Genomic DNA, 17,111 nt, shown 5'->3' on the forward strand with positions numbered 1-17,111 from the left:
AGTTCTTGGCTTTGAGATCCTTCAATCTTGCTTCATCAAGCATTTTCTTTTCAACAGCAGTTAAAGCTTCTTCAGACTCTGGTACAACAAAACCATTTTGGACAACGCTCCAATACTCCTTCGATCTTAAAAGATTCTCCATAATAAGACACCAGTGATCATAGTCTCCATCAAACTTTGGAATGCTAGGTATCGTAGAATTGTTCCCTTCTGCCATTTTTTCTTTGCTCAGGCTTTTTGAAGGCTCTGATACCAGTTTTGTTGTTCTAAAGTAATTGTTGACAAATACTTTGATAACTTTATTGAACAGAATAGGCCTTTAAATAACTATAAAACATAATCTAAAAGCAATGTTGATATCTCCACAATCAGAGTTAGTTGTGCAACGGAAGGAAACAAATTGAAACAATCTATACGAAGTGGTTCTTTACAAAATAGGAACTTATTGAAACAAATTCAAACTTAGTTTTGACTGAATCAACTCTAACATTCCCTAATAAATTTCTATTGCAGCTTTAGTTTATTTTCCCAAAGTTTTCCAATTAAAATTTTAGCAAATACATATTTAATGTATTTTTATAATTGAATCTTTTGAATTCAACTTTAATTCAATCAGATATTTCAATTTTCAGTTTTATTATTTTTAAATCTTTTATTAGCAGTAAAAATAAAATAATAATATTTCCAGTAACACCATTAATTATAATAACAAAAGGTTAGTTTTTCTACCACTTTCCATCACTTTCTTAGCAACCAAACACTCGCTCAAAATTAAAAATCCACTTTTGCCACTTCAATCATCATCTTTATTGCTTTACTCTTTTTCTTTTTTTTTTTCTTCTATCACAATCATGTATAATTAAAAGGATTCGAACTTATGTCCAATTACAAAATTTCAAATTCTGCAGGTCCAACATAAATATAAAGAAATTGCCACCTCTTTGCTATTCAAATGCATTCCTGAAGTCGCATATCTCAACAGCCCAAAATGAGTTTTGGTGGTGAATAATAAGCGGTGCAGTGGCTGTAAAGGGGCCGATTATTGCTGTTGTGAAAGAAAATTAAAACATCCGATGACAAAAAAGAATCAATGACGATTGTGCTTGCTGTTGCTGTTTGAAGCGACGATGCTATGGCTGGAGTTGCTGTCATCGGTATTCTACTTTACTCATTTGGGTAATTTTTTATATTAGGAATTTACTTAAATTTGGTGAGAAATTTTAGTTTAAAATTGGAAGGGGAAAGAAGCTGATATCAAAGAAAGTTATTTTAAATGCTAATATAAATTAATTGATAATATAAAATGTGAAATAAATTAAACATCATCTGGATCTTCTTCTATGATGGCTTCATTAAAAGATTGACTAAGAAAATTCAATATTTTAATATTTCATATTTTAAATTAAACAATGATTGTGACATCATTATTTTTTTTTAAATGCAATTATATATAAGCTAATAATACGTTATTTATATGCACTTTTATTGATTTGCTTGTACCGCTTTTCAAGCTGTTTTTAACTTGATCAATTGATTTTCCTTCCTCCTCCATTTTTATGTTTTTAAACGGGAAAGTGGTGTAAGGAGGAACTAGTCTTGCTCGCCCATCACTATTCTCCATCTGCAACAATTACAAGACTATGAATGCTATAAGGAATAAATTCTTTCACAAATTTCCGCACTTGGAATTTGCAAGTTTAATCCAACAATTAAAGAAGAGGCAATTGATTACAAAATGGACAAAGCAGACAATGAAAGCAGATGGGTTGCTGGAAGAGAAGAGAATAATAAACAAAGATAAATTATTATTTTTTCTAATTTAAGTGATAAGAGAGTATATGCATTTGATTTAATTTAATTTATCAGCCTATACCCTACTCAATTCCTATATATAATTGAATCTATTAAGCGATTTATTTTATTTTAATTAGAATTTATCTGTAAATAATTGTTTAATAATTATTATAAATTGAAATAAAGCATTATTTTGAATATAATAAAAAAATTATAGAAAGAGAAAAATATAAAAAGAAAATAAAATAAAACAGTAAAGTTAAAATATATATTTTAGTCTTATAAAATTTAGATGAAATATAAGAAAGTATCTTTTAATTTTACTTTTTGATAATTTTTAGTATGCGATTCTTATTCTAGACAAAAAGAGGCATATGGTAAAGTATTTCGTCGCTAAAATTTTTTTGACTCTTGAATATTTAGTCATTTTTACTCCGATCAGTCATTATTACTATGTTGCTAGTGTTAATAATATTGGTTTAAGTTTAACTATTTTTAATATTATTGTTTGACTATTAAATCGTAATTTAAAAAGTCATTTATCCGATGAGATTGAGTTGATAGTTAAATATTAATATTATGAATTATTAAGCTCCAAACACATGTTATCAGATATAGACAATATAATAATAATAGATGATAAAGTAAAAATAATTAAATCCTTGAGAATCATAACTTTTTAACTATCAAATGTTTTTCCTTATCACGATTTGTAAATATATATTAAAAATTGTTAAAAAATAAAATAATATATTTTTTATATTTTATTATCATAAAATATATTAATTCACTAATATAATAATTATTTATAAATTTTATTTATTTTATTAAAATTTAATTTAATTATATCTAATTAGTAAATAACTGAGATTAACAAGATTTGGAAGTTTGATTGGAGATTTAATAGGCTTGAAAGCGATTCAACTTTTGTGGTGAAACTTATGAGGCATTGGAGACTCACGGTTCCTTGGCGATTACCTCTTGCATGGTTAAGTTATTTGACTAGGTTTAAGGATATCAATTTTCATGTGTCTTGCATTATCACAAAAAAGAAACTTTGTTACGGATAGATTTTCTAAAATAGCTATTAGAATTTGATAATAAAGATCGCGATATACTTCTCCATCTTTTTGTAATCATTTGTTTTCTTATGATTGTTATTTTTTAACACACATATGTATTTGTGTGTAGTTCTTTATTGCTTTCGGACTTTACTTATTTGAAGGAAATTTTTTATTTAAGTTTTATACATACATCACAACTAATAAAAAAATGATACGTATGTATGATTGTTTTATATTTTAGTATTAAATGATTGACATATTTTTTATTATCTAAAACTAATAAATATATATTAATCATTTATCGATTTGATACAGAGGTGGATAGCAAACTTAGATAAAAATTTTCCCTTTATATTTTCTTTTCCTTCTCATGTATTCTTAGTAAAACCGAATAATGTGGAGTGCTAAAGAGGTACTAGCCAGGTACCACCACAGTAACTGGAACCCCAAGCGCACGATAGCAAACATCAACCAGGAAAACACTCGAATCCGCAAATAAAAAAAGAAAATCTCTCCTCTCTAAAACCCTTGAAAAACCCCATTTTTCTCCTTTCTCTCCCTTTGATCATTTCCTCATAACAACACCATGAATAAGCCACTTACTCTGATCAAACAACACGCTTCAAACCCTAAAGTATGGTTAGTGATCGGCGTCACGGTTGCCGGAATCATAGTGGTGGCGGAGACACGGAGGCGCAGTCGGAAGGCAGCGTTGATGATGATAAAGCGCGAGGATTTCGGAGCTTTCATTGAGAAATTCGAGATTCTTCCTTTTCCTCAAGCTCCTCCTCCTGCAGCTAAACAACCTCTCTCCGGGCTCTCATTTGCCATCAAGGATATGTCCGTCTTTTCACACACACTCTCTTCAAACTAAATATTTAAAATAATCACTCTATATTTGGGTGCTTGTATTCTAAATCCTATGTGTAATTTTGTTGATTCTTGATATTATATATGTATATATAGTTGCTTAAATATATTACCCTCACTTGCCTTGTATATAACTGTATTCATTTCTTGTATTTGTAACCGCATGTGTAATTTTTGTATTTATGTTAATTGTTCTTGTTGTATGTGTATATAGTTGCTTAATCATATATCAACATTTTTGCTTTATTTATATGTACGTAGTTGCTTGTGTCTGTAATTTTATGCACATTGACGTATAGTTTCTGAAAGTATGACAACTAAGTAATATGATATCTGATTTGTGCTGCTGCTGCTGCTGCTACTGTTGTTATATATATATATATATATGCTTGTATTTGTAAAAGTTTAATGATTTTTGCATATTGATATATAGTGGTAGATTCTGTTGAAGGATGAAGAGTAAGCATTTTGTGTGATTTTTCTGTATGCTGGCAGTTTTGATGTGAAAGATTATGTGACGGGATTTGGGAATCCAGATTGGAGAAGAACACATGAAGTTGCTGAAAAAATGGCAGTGGCAGTTACTGCTCTGTTAAAGAATGGAGCTACTTGTGTTGGCAAGACTATTATGGATGAATTAGGATTGGGGTATCATTCACTTCCTTTCTACATATCTATCTATTATTCTCTCTGTATATTAATTAGCTTTGTCTTAGTGGCTTAGTGGTAGTGGAGTTGTCTCCATGACTATGGGGTTTAAACTCCAACTAGAATCCAATTAAACAAAAAAAGAATTATGTATTCTCTGTGTGTGGGCCAGCATGAGTCAGATCTCATTGAGATTTTATTTGCCTTTTGCATTAGGATAAGTGGTGAAAATTTGCATTATGGAACGCCTATGAATCCAATAATGCCATCATTTGTACCTGGAGGCTCTTCTAGTGGTTCAGCTGTGACTGTTGCAGCCGAGCTTGTTGATTTTGCTCTTGGTAAGTTTGTTCATTTGTTCTTTTAATTTATTTTTCGAATTACAAATGCTAATTTCAATTTGCATATTAGAGTAATGATGAATTGCTAAATTTTCTTCTTAAATATGCATTCCGATTGTTTAATCGTCTTTCTATTTTTACAGGCACTGATACAATTGGCTGCATTAGGATTCCAGCAGCATTTTGTGGTATCTTTGGCTATCGGCCATCCCATGGGACTGTATCTATGATTGGAGCGATTCCAAATGCACAAAGTTTGGACACAGTTGGTATGATACGTTTACATTATGCTGTAAATATGTTTCAGGAAGAAGAGGTAGAAATGAGCCTAGTCAAACCTAACATTTAGGATTCAAGCTTATTCAGTTGAGTTTTTAAGGTTTGTTCTGGTGTTTTGAGTAATGTATATCAAGCCTGTGGGTTATGCTCATTGGACTAACAAACAAGTTTACATACTTGGCTGCATAGTTCTCCACTGCTCTAAACCATGACCCTCTGCTGTTGTTCCCTTTACATCATTCAGAGTTATTTTAATCTAGCTACTGGAATGTGTCAAGTCCTACACTACTCAAGTGAGCACTGAACACGTACTTGTGCTCTTAGTAAGCTAATTTCATAGGAATAATCTTGAAAAACGATTGTGTGGTTATGTCTTTTGAAGCTAGTCTGCTTATTTACAAGTTCTTTGTGATCTTTGGGACTTCTCTTATTTTTGCTTTTGTCCAAATACTATTCTGTTTCTGGTTGTTCACTTCTTTATTTCCCTTCATTGTATGACATTCATTTTAGGATGGCTTGCACGTGATCCTTCTATATTACGTTGTGTTGGACATGCTTTACTGAAACTGAATGCTGTGGAGGCGAGAAAGGCAAGGCGAATTATTTTTGCTGATGATCTTTTTCAGCTTTGTAAGGTTCCCAAGCAGAAGACTGAATATGTTATTAGTAAAGCCATTGAAAACCTGTCTGGATGTAAGTTTACACGCTCCAATATGTCTCTGGTTGTGTTGTTCCATTATGGGCGTTATAATTTAGAATCAGATACATATTGATATTATGGATCAACGTGATGGTGATGTCACCAATAATTTAAGGGTCTGGGGGTTAGAAGTGGTACTGTGATTACATACCTGCTGATTGCTAAATTGTTTTGTTGATTGCTCAGACCAGTCACCAAAGCATTTGAACTTTGGTCAGTATATTGCTTCAAATGTACCGAGTCTAAAAGGATTCCTTGAACAATCTGGGAACCTGCAAAGTGGCACATCTGCTTTGAAAGCTCTCTCTTCTGTGATGGTTTCATTACAAAGGTACTTGGGAGTATTTTTATATTATGCTGAAACTTTTCCTTTTCTTTTGGCGTTAAATGTGTTATACTCTCTCCTATTGATTGTGGATTTGTGCTTGCATTCTGATTTAAGAGGTTGGTAGCTTGTACACGAGCAAACATACATGAATGCTTTTTCTGTTTTATCTTTTTTGTGGCTCCATGTGTTGTTGGAAATCTAAATGCCATTTGTGTCCCCACTAAAGCTAGGGCTACAAGATGGAGTGTGAAATACACTGACTTTATAACACGGCAGTATTGCTTAAAATTTTTTAGTGGTGTGCAAGTAAATTTTCAATAGTAAGACAATTGAGATATTTTTATTCTGAGAGCAAACAGAAGTCACCAGACCATGTACAAAGACTAGAAATCATCTGCAAAATATGTGATCTAGAAAATCTAGTGTAGGTATTGCCTGCTATTCCAAAATTGAAGAATCTTAATTCTCCAGTCTAAAATTACAAGCAGAGGTATCTCTCTGCTGCAATAGCCATCATATTGTATCCATCTAGACTAGCAAATCTCAAAACAGCTTCAAAGAGTGTCCTTCTTCAGTTCAGTGTGAAAACAGAGTTTTCCATTTAGACTGCACATCATTCACTCCTTTCAAGTGTGAACCTAGGATGCCTGCTTGTGGTGTTTACCTTGTTACTATCCTAAAGATTGAAATGTCTTGGAGAGGAGGTTTGGATTCTTGCACCTTGTGCCAAGCCTGATTTATAGACCTCAATCACTTGCTCAGTGGAGCTGATGCCATTCTGGGAAAATAGGGTATCTACACGCACCTAAATCTCATATTGTTCCTGTGTCCCTTTTCATTCCCCTTCTTTACCCCCTTTTTTTCTTCCATATTTTCGTAATGAAAGGTGGCTGCTGCCTAGGGCTGGCAATTCGGGTTGTCGTGTCAATATGTATGTATAATACCTTACCCGATCCATTAATTAATCCTGTCAAGAGTCTTAAACCCTAACCTGGACATGATTGTTTATATGTGTGACCTAGTAGGACCTATTTCATCCGTGCATATATAACGGTCAAAATAGATCCTTGCATAATAGGATACCCTATGGACCTATTTGAACATATTTAATCCTACAATGCTTAATCTATTAATATATAAATAATATATGAAATAAACAAAATCAAAAATAATATATAATATATATGTAATAATATGTAGTTTCAAATATTTTTATCTTTTATAATTAATGTGTTTAAATATAGTACTTTCTAAAAGAAAAAATTAATTATACTAAATTAAGGGTTTATTGTTAATAGGTTAATTATACTAAATTAAGGGTTTATTATTAATAGGTTAATTGGGTTGTGTATCATACATTAAACATAGCTACTTAATTAAATAGGTTTATTTCGGGTTACGCGGGTTAAATTGTCTAGATTTCAATTTTGATGTCTCATAAACGGGTCAACCTGTTTATGATCCGAAATTCTGTTATGCTCAACCCGAACACGTCTATGCATGTCATGTCAAAAATTGCCAGCTCTATTGCTGCCTGTTAAACTAAAGCTCAAATCATATTTTTAATTTCATCACCTACTTGGCTGTATGCCTCATTTCTGGTTTATGCTATGTTACTGGCAAGTCTTAGTTTTGGGCACAATGCCTGGCAGTACTTCAGCTTGTTGATAAACGTTTCTTACTTTCTCTAAATTCTTAGAAATTAAATGTGTATTCTCTCTCTTATCTCATTGTTGATGTTCTTGAATATGGACAAAATCCTGATGGAATTGCTCAGTTCTTGCCTTGTTTCATTTATACTAACAACTGCAATACTCATATTGCTTTTCAGATATGAATTCAAAACAAATCATGAAGAATGGGTTAAATCAGTGAAACCCAAGTTAGCACCTGATGTCTCTAATCGTGTTCTTGCAGCTATTAATGCTACATATGAGAACGTAAAAGTGTTATACAAAATCAGGTCTGAGATGCGAGCTGCCACACAAAGTCTCTTAAAGGTATCCCCATTTTCTTGTGAGTAGTTTTTTCTTGGTATTTCAGTATGATTTCACTCAATTCTACTAATTGTATGTTTCTGCTTTCAATTATACTGAAGTTTATGGGGAACCTAACTATATATTCACTTGTGTAACAGTCCTAGTATTGTTATTTCATTGATGCTGCTGACTCAATGTTATTGTTAGAGTCATCTGCATAATGTTAACTTTTTGGATATCAGGGGGTTCACCATTTTGTCAGAGCATGAAAATGGTCATGGCTTTGAATTGTAGATACAATTCTTCCTGCAGTTTGTAAAGCAACTCATAATATTGCTCTAACAGTTAAAACATAAAAGAAATTCACATCCCATATCCATTGCTGACTTGCAAAGAATAGCTAAAATATACACTCCATATCTCATCATCGAGTGAGCAGTATTAAGTATGAAAAGGGTATAATACATTATACAGGAGGAAAGTCACAAAGGGTGAAGTACTGAAGTTATAATGTTCACCAACTTTGTTTTTCTTTTTCAAGCTATATTTTGTCATTTTCACTCTCTCTCTCTTCCGTCAATTATGAGTTTGCACTTTGTTGTGGTTCTAATATAGTGGGATTAAAACTTACTCAATTTGCCTTGGGTTGTATGAGTCTATGTATCTGTATATATTACATACCATATTCTTCTGTCATATGTTACATAGTCTTATCATTTTTCTTTTTCTCAGGATGATGGGATATTAGTTATTCCTACGGTTGCAGATCCTCCGTTGAAGCTTAATACAAAGAAAGGGTATTCTCCGGAGTCTCATGATAGAGTAATCATACTTTCAAGCATTGCAAGCATGTCTGGATGTTGTCAGGTAAGTTAGTGTTATCAGGTCTCAACTTCGTCCATTCTATTTAATTTCTGTATTCTTGTGTACTGATTTCCTTTTTTTTTTTGGTCTGTTTTTGTATCCCACTGTCAGGTTGCCGTGCCCTTGGGAAAGCATGATGACTGTCCTATCTCTGTTTCATTTATCTCGTTCCATGGAGCTGATAAGTTTCTTCTTGATACAATTGTGGACATGTACTTATCCCTTCAAGCGCAAATCAGCATTGTTTCTAATTCACCACTATTGCCAGATACCAATGGAAATATGGATGCCTCAGAACTTTTGAAAGAAAAGGTTTGTTAAGCTGAATTGCTTTTGCTATTTTAACATTAGTGCTTTAATTGGTAGGATTATTCAGTTTATAGTTTGTTCACTTCTTTTATATTTCCTACCTTTTCCTCTTTCGCTGGGTTAAAAAAAAATCTTTGTTGTTAGTTTGATATTCTTAATGGACACCAAATCAGGCTCTCATACAAGTAGTTTCCTACATTTATGCATAAACTGTGGCTTGAAACGTTAACTTTTGCTGCACATGCAATTTTGTCATTGGACATGTGGATCCTTCGTGAATATCCGATGGAGTTTCACTGTTGCTATACTTCTGCTTGATGAGTTTGCTTTCAGTGCATTATTGCTGATCACATTGACTAATGTATAGATGTCATAAATGTATATTAATAGTCACTATATTTATCAAACTGTTGACTGTGATTTTGGTATTGCATTATGTTTGGAAGTTAAATGATAAAATTTCCTGGAAGTTGGAACCAGTAGTTTTTCATAGGTACCAGATAAAGGCTTGGAACAGCCATAAGCAATAGGATGACCGGTCAGGCTTCTGGTTTCCCAATCTGTTTCTTTTGGCTTTTTTAAATGAGAATTATGGACTTCAGATGTTGCTGGTTCTCTTAATTAGAGTGCAAACTATCTTTGCTTTGGATGCTATTTTAGATTCTTAGATACCAAATGTTAATTGTGTAATTTGTAATTGCTATGCTCACCTTTGGTTTACAATGGAGGCTGGACACTGGCTGTCTAATGTGTAATTGGTACGCTCTTGGTTTACAATTTCATATAGAATTTGCAACAAAAAAAATTGTTACTTGGTTGTGATATTGATCTTACGGGGGCTGCCTCGCAAGAAGCTTTATAGAGCAAAGCTCTTTCTTTCCTTTTCTTTTTCGTCTCTTTTGCCTTTTTTATGATCAGTTTTGTATGTTAGCACTCACTAGTGACTGTTCTCAAGCAAAGTCAGTGCCATGTTACATGCCTTTTTCTTAAGTTTTTCCTGTTACATTGGGGGTTGTGTTTGACAGGAAGAAGATAACTAATTTGAGCATACCTAATTGCTGGAGTGCTTGTGTATGTTTACTGCTATGGTCTATCTAGTGAATGTCAGTGCTTTCTCTGTGAAACATGTGCTAATTACATTTCTAACGGCAATTCCTACCACTTGCTGCCTCCAAATTTATAATTTGTCAATATGTGTCACAAAATCTACTATAAGATACAGAGGCTGTCCCTTATCTATCAGCTAATTGAGGCCTGCTTTATTGTCAGTAAAAAAGTAAATTGAAGAAAAGTTGTCTTATAATCACTATTTTATTTATTTCCAAATGTTTTGGTTCCACCGTGGAATAAATTTGTTTCAGGGGAACGCTGCATTTAAGGGGGGGAAGTGGAATAAGGCTGTCGATTACTACACTGAAGCTATAAAATTGAATGGTTCAAATGCAACTTTCTATTGCAACCGGGCAGCAGCATATTTGGAATTAGGATGGTGTGATATTTTATCTGGTTCTCGATATATATGTTTTTCATTACATTATATGATGAGTGCATTACCAATTGATTTTACTTTTTGCAGCTTTCAGCAAGCTGAAGAAGACTGCAGCATGGCAATTTCACTTGATAAAAAGGTGATGAGATTGCTTTGCAAAAACAACTCTTACTATGTCAGTCCAATCCTAAATTGTTATACTATTATAGTGGTAACAGGAAGTGGATGAAAAGAGATGTCCTGCTTTTTTTGTTGAGCATCATATTTGTATCAGTATGTAGGCTCACTTCTTAATATTATACTAGTCATTATATTACATGCATCATGCATGATTTCATATATTTTATTACCTCATGAGTTTATAGTTTTTATATAAGATATTAGATACAAATAATCAAATAATAATAATAATAATAATAATTTCTCTCAAAAAAATAATCAAATAATAATTATAGTTCATATATTTTATTAACTCATGAATCTGTATTTATTTAAATTTTCAAATATAAGTATTGTGATAATAATTATAGTTCACATACCATTAGATGCACTTATTTATATCTCATATAGCATATAACTTAGATTAAAAATATAAAATTAGGAAATTATTTACTAATAAAAATAATGTTAAAACACTTGAGAAATTTATATATAAAATACCTTATATCTTAATTAAACCTTTTATATTGTTGTAAACTTAATTAAACAATGATTTTGTCTTTAGAGCATATATGTTTTTATTTAAGTCTGGATATTATGATTTATTGTAGATATTCTTAATTAGATATGAATATAGTTTATTAGCATGTAAAAGATATGAAGGGCTTCTTTTGGATGGTTATGTGTTTACCCTCTCCATACGATCATAGCTATTAAAGGCGGGCCTCAGGCTCCAGGCCTGTGAGCCTCCAGTTCCAACGCCTCAACTTCTGAAAGGCGAGCTTGGCTCATGAGGCATGTGCCTCAAGTCCTCAAGGCAGAGAAAGGGCACGCCTTCTTAACATTGTCCTTTCATTTGTCTTATTATTGTTATTATATCTAAAGTTATTCCATAAGTAACCTGTACCACTAATTCAAATAAGAAAAAGAACTTTGCATGCTTTCATCCACATAATATCAAATCAAAGAACAAAAATGGTAAAAAAGAAGAATTGGTTGGATTAACATTAGATTTGGGGTCGCTAGAGCTAGTGAAGTGCATAAGAGGCCTGTTATCCAGGATCAAAATGCAACAATGTCATATGGACAAATGCTGAAGTTCCTCTCTCTTTTCTTGCGAATTTCCATGCAGACTCCTAGTTGATAACCTATATCTCTATTATGAGAGTTTCAGTTGTATTTCTCTCATAATTTTGTAGGTTAGATAGGCACAGGCATTCATATGTTTTCGACTCTTAGTTATGATAAATAGTATTCGTGAAAAAACTTAGTACTCTTTACCATAATACTTGGTGGAACAGGGAAATTCAAGCTTCATTTTGTGTACAGAAAAATACACACAAGTTTTGGATGACAATCTTCTCATGCTCAATTTTTCTTTGCAGAATGTGAAGGCATATTTGAGGCGTGGAACAGCTAAAGAATCACTTCTCTACTATAAAGAGGCTGCTCAAGGTGAGTCTTCATTTTGCTCTGTTTATTGTGCTTTCCAAGTTTAGGAAACTTGTACTAATTTCTTGCAGATCCTATGGAATGTCATAATCGACTACTGTCATATAATTGATGATCAACATAACTAGTCTTCTAAGCTCTATTAGTCAGAGCCTATGGAGCATATGTTGCATTTGTAAAAATTGTGCTTATAAGATGATTTACACCTGTATTTTGGTGAAAATCTCATCTATTACCATCTGTTGGTGCACTGGTATGAAATGAGAGGTTGTCTCTTTGATGATTCCACTTGAAGGAGGATGTATCTTTTAACATCAAGCTTACAGCCAAAAGAACAACTGGTTGGCTACTTTAATGATCTCCCTGCTTAAAGATGGCAATGTTACCCCACTAGACCACTTTAATCACTCTGCTTCAAGGGTACTATAGTTTTTTAACATCAGAATTGCAGCAAAAACCACCACTGATTGGCAATTATAGTGATCTTGCTGCTTAGAGATGGGAAATTTTACCTCCTCGCCAAAAGTAGCAGGGCGGGAATGGGTTTAGACTACCCCGGCTTTATAAAAAAATGTCTGTTAGATAGTTTAGTTGCATAAATATGTGAGGCTTCTTATTTAACTTTGAAAATATATACTTAATTCCTTAATATTATTTCTTAAAATTTAAAAAATAGTATAAAAACTTTAAAATACATGCATTTAATATTTAATCATAATATACAAAATACAATTTTTTTTAATAGAATTATAATCAATAAAGTCTCACTTTTCCCTCACACTGTATTTTTGTTTCTCTTCCTTAATTCTTGATGGTTCAGGGATGGGTAGAGATCTGCCTGTCCCATTATATCCAATTCCTGCTTTAGCTGTGATGAGCATATTGCAGAAATCTTGTTCATGTAAGACAGGTTGCACACATCAAGAAATTTGGTGTGACAGAATAGATTGAATATATCTAAATATAAGCATTTTGATGGTACAAAGTGTAGGCACATGAATGGTTATTATATCTATGCTTCCTTCTTAAGGAATTTTTGGTTCCTGGTATTCACAGATTTCAAGCATGCTCTTGTACTCGAACCACATAATAAGGCAGCTAGAGAGGCTGAAGAAAGACTAAGAAAACTGATGAGTTGATGCTTTACTCTTTTCTCATCCTCCTTCATACCAAAAATGGTATAGCATTATATGAGGATTCGACCAAAGGCTGCCTTCCTTCTTTTGACACTTTGCCCAAGGAACAAAAGAAAAGAATGGTGAAGTTCTCTGTTTGTGCATAGCTCTTTACAGTAGGTACATTTATGCTGCTCAAATGTATTTTTTTTTACTTGAAAATGTTTCTTTATCTTCAATTTTTCCTTTGATTACATGAGATGAAAAACAATAGCTGAAAAGGCAGTTGCTAATTGCCATGTGTATCATGTTGCAAATTTTGTTCAAGAGAAAAAAAAAAGATGCGGGTTCTCATTAGTTGGACGTTTGAGAGTATCCAATGCAATGCTAGAGTTCCTTTTCGGATGCACTGTTTGCCTTTTTTCCTTTCGAGTTCCTTTGTTACTTTCAGCCTCATACTCATTCATATGCTTTACTAATCTGGTTTGTATTAGGTACGCAGTTGTGCTCATATTTTGACCAGATCTTAAATTAATTTGTTATTTTCTTGCTTTAGCTGACCGGATAAGTTATTTGAAGGTCATTACGAGTACCAATGCTATCGGCAATATTCACAATCTTTTCTCTTGCTTTGCTTCTCTGGACTTGCTATTGCCTCTCACACAGTTGAACCTCAACTTAATGAAATGGTCTATTGCATAAGGATTCTCACAGGACGAAAACCTTTTCCTTGAATTAGACATGCAAAAAGTTCTCTCCATATGGGTGCCCAGATTTCCTTGCATCTTTCTGTTTCTTGTGGTCAATTGGGATTTGAAATCCTAAATTCTTCTTGGTTATTGGCCACCAAAATACGGTTACGGAATATGCTACGGAATAGACGATGTGCTTGGAAGGGTTTAAATTATATAGTAATTAAAAGATAAAAAACTTGTTATTATATTATATAAAATACTTTTATACAATCATACTTGTTACATATTAGGATCGAAGGAATGAGGTGCTTGCCAAGAATCTTTATATAAGCTTGGAAAATGGTTTGTTACTTTGAGCTTGGAAAATCTACGGTAGGCTTAAATAGTTTTTTTTTTTTTTTTTTTCTTTATCAAATCTGGTCTAAGTCGAATTTAAATGAGAAAAGATTCTTGGCAAATATTCCTTTTTGGCCCTCAAGTTTCTCACAATAAAGGAGCCAATGACATAGGCAAGAATGAAGTGGTGACTGTACGTTCACATATTCGTTGCCTGTCCTTAACAATTTCCAATTTTCTCGCAAGATGTCTCTTCTGTCTTCGAGCATTTCCCTGTTGCACATATGCGACATCCATGCTTTATTTTTGTTGTTCCTTTTGGTCCTGGCAATTCTACAAAACATTTTCTGGATTTGAAGAAAAGAATCCAAGAATTTGACAAGATTAGCAGAAATAACAAAAAAAAAAAAGTAATCATATGTAGTTTCTTGTCAAGATGGCAAGATGTTTCAGTTTCACCGCTTCCCGTGATTGGTTCTACCGACTCTCATTCGCCAATGCCGGTCTCCAGGCCATCACATCCGATATTGGAGATGGGACAATCATGCGTTGCTGGATTCCAAGAATCCAAAAACAATCGAAACCCAATCTTGTTCTTGTACACGGCTTTGGTGCCAATGCAATGTGGCAATATGGCGAGCATCTCCGTCACTTCACCTCCCGTTTCAACGTTTATGTTCCCGACCTCCTCTTCTTTGGCGAGTCCTACACATCAAGGCCTGAAAGGCACGAGTCTTTCCAGGCCAAGTGTCTGATGAGGCTAATGGAGTCTCATGGTGTGCGTAGAATGAACCTTGTGGGAATCAGCTATGGAGGGTTCGTTGGGTATAGTATGGCTGCACAGTTTCCTGAGGTTATAGAGAGAATTGTGTTGTGTTGTGCTGGGGTTTGCTTGGAGGAAAAAGATATGGAAGAGGGTTTGTTTAAGGTATCAAATTTAGATGAAGCAGCTAGCATCTTGCTGCCACAGACACCTGAGAAATTGAGGGAGCTGATGCGGTTATCGTTCGTCAAGCCTGCTAGAGGCGTCCCCTCTTACTTTCTTGCAGATTACATCAATGTAAGTCTCCCTTTAATGGTTAAACAATTTTTTTGTGTTCGAGTGATCATAGATTGTAATCTTTTTATGTGGAAAGGTTATGTGTACAGATTATGCTCAGGAGAAGAGAGAATTAATACAGGCCATACTTACGGGACGAAAGCTTTCTGATCTACCCAAGATTACTCAGGTTCTTACAGTCCTTTTAGCCACACAAGTGCACTGATGCTAAAATCTTTACTAGAATATATTTCCAAGTTAAAAAGCACTACCGACGGTTTATTTTCATCAAATTTTATCATGTTCTAAAATGTCCTTTCATTAACCTTTTTTACACTTTCGTTTGGAAGCAGCGCACGTTGATAATATGGGGAGAGCAAGATCAGATATTCCCTTTGGAACTGGGATACAGATTACAAAGGTTGCAGCATAACTCCTGGTTATTTGGTCACTCACATTTCTTGTCATGGCACTCAGCTAGATCAAGTACATAGAGCAAAGAAACTGAGTACTGGATATATATATTGCATTAACAATTTGATCAAATGGTTAAGAAAATTAATGGAAACACCACAAGAATCCTTGAGTTATCTTTTAGCACTTGTTCTCTGTCATGATATAGTACTTTAGGCTAACCATTTACACTTAGTCTATCAATCTTTGTGGTGCAGGCATGTGGGAAAAAGTGCAGAATTGGTGGTCATCAAGGATGCTGGGCATGCAGTAAACCTAGAAAAGGCCAAGGACTTTGCTAAGCACTTGAAATCATTCCTCATTGGTTCAGTTTCATCTCCTTCCACTCGATCTCTGAAACAACTCTTCCAAGAGTACAAAGATTGGTTTGATCCTTAAATTGTTATATATAACATTGAATCGTTTATTTCTGTTATACATTCTTTTTCTTTCTGAAAAAAGTGAAATTTTTATTGAAAGGCAGCTGCTCTCTCTTTACTTGAAAACCTCTTTTTGTCTCTTCTCCTCTTATTATACAGATTCAGAAGATATATAAATGACGATAAATTAATTTTCCACATTGCATTAGTCGCTGCTATAGTTTATTGTATCATTATTGTACTAGTTTGCGTTTTTAATGAGTTCGTATCATGCAAATAAAGAATTTCAATATTGGTTTATAAATATTTTAATTTGAGCATGTGATCATTTTACATTTTAAATTCAGCAGGGCACGAGGGCATGCATATAGAAATGTATTCAGTTCCATCAATGGAGTTTTTTCTTGGGCTTCTTGATTGGTTTCATTCAGTTCTTAATATACTTTGGAATACCTAAAACCTCAAATTAAGCATGAGCTTTTGATGGACTTTTGTTGGGTTTAGCTGAGCTATAATAAGCCTATTCTTACTATATGTTTCCTTAATATTATTAGATTAGTTCAGGCTTAGAATTGTTTAATTCCATTAGTTTCTTTGGTGTTTTACAATAAAAAAAAAAAAAATACAAATAAATAAATAAATAAATAAATAAATTGTTCTTCCCTATAATGCTTTTATGTTTAATTTTAATTAGACAATTTTCTTCTTCTTAAAGATAATTACATATTGATTAAACTAATGAGAAGAGTGAGAATATAACTCTCTTAAAGATGAACACATTAAGAATCACTTATCCTGATAGAAGTTAAATCCAATT

General features: G+C 33.2%; 2 protein-coding genes across 4 annotated transcripts; both read left to right on the forward strand.

Annotated features, from left to right (window-relative positions):
- The first annotated feature begins 901 nt into the window (after positions 1-901).
- LOC8276897 (outer envelope protein 64, mitochondrial) lies at positions 902-13,796 on the forward strand. Of its 3 annotated transcripts, none has more exons than XM_015723396.3 (13): positions 902-1,176; positions 4,224-4,376; positions 4,593-4,717; positions 4,861-4,986; positions 5,507-5,689; positions 5,883-6,027; positions 7,856-8,024; positions 8,736-8,870; positions 8,979-9,179; positions 10,538-10,665; positions 10,753-10,804; positions 12,210-12,279; positions 13,333-13,796. In XM_015723396.3, exons 1-13 carry the CDS (start codon positions 1,133-1,135, stop codon positions 13,413-13,415), a joined length of 1,614 nt encoding a protein of 537 aa, XP_015578882.1. In that variant the 5' UTR covers positions 902-1,132; the 3' UTR covers positions 13,416-13,796. The 3 variants fall into 3 exon arrangements, with proteins under 3 accessions (XP_015578882.1, XP_015578883.1, XP_002525865.1); XM_015723397.3 differs by having other exon boundaries at positions 907-1,154; XM_002525819.4 differs by lacking the exon at positions 902-1,176 and adding an exon at positions 3,238-3,698.
- Positions 13,797-13,948: 152 nt separating this feature from the next.
- Positions 13,949-16,492, forward strand: LOC8276896 (2-hydroxy-6-oxononadienedioate/2-hydroxy-6-oxononatrienedioate hydrolase). The gene is made up of 4 exons (XM_002525818.4): positions 13,949-15,482; positions 15,559-15,651; positions 15,815-15,882; positions 16,133-16,492. The coding sequence occupies exons 1-4, from the start codon at positions 14,859-14,861 to the stop codon at positions 16,311-16,313; spliced, it is 966 nt and encodes a 321-aa protein (XP_002525864.1). The 5' UTR covers positions 13,949-14,858; the 3' UTR covers positions 16,314-16,492.
- The last annotated feature ends 619 nt before the right edge of the window (positions 16,493-17,111 follow it).

Source organism: Ricinus communis, chromosome 6 (assembly GCF_019578655.1).
Source record: "Ricinus communis isolate WT05 ecotype wild-type chromosome 6, ASM1957865v1, whole genome shotgun sequence".
Lineage (NCBI taxonomy): Eukaryota > Viridiplantae > Streptophyta > Magnoliopsida > Malpighiales > Euphorbiaceae > Ricinus > Ricinus communis.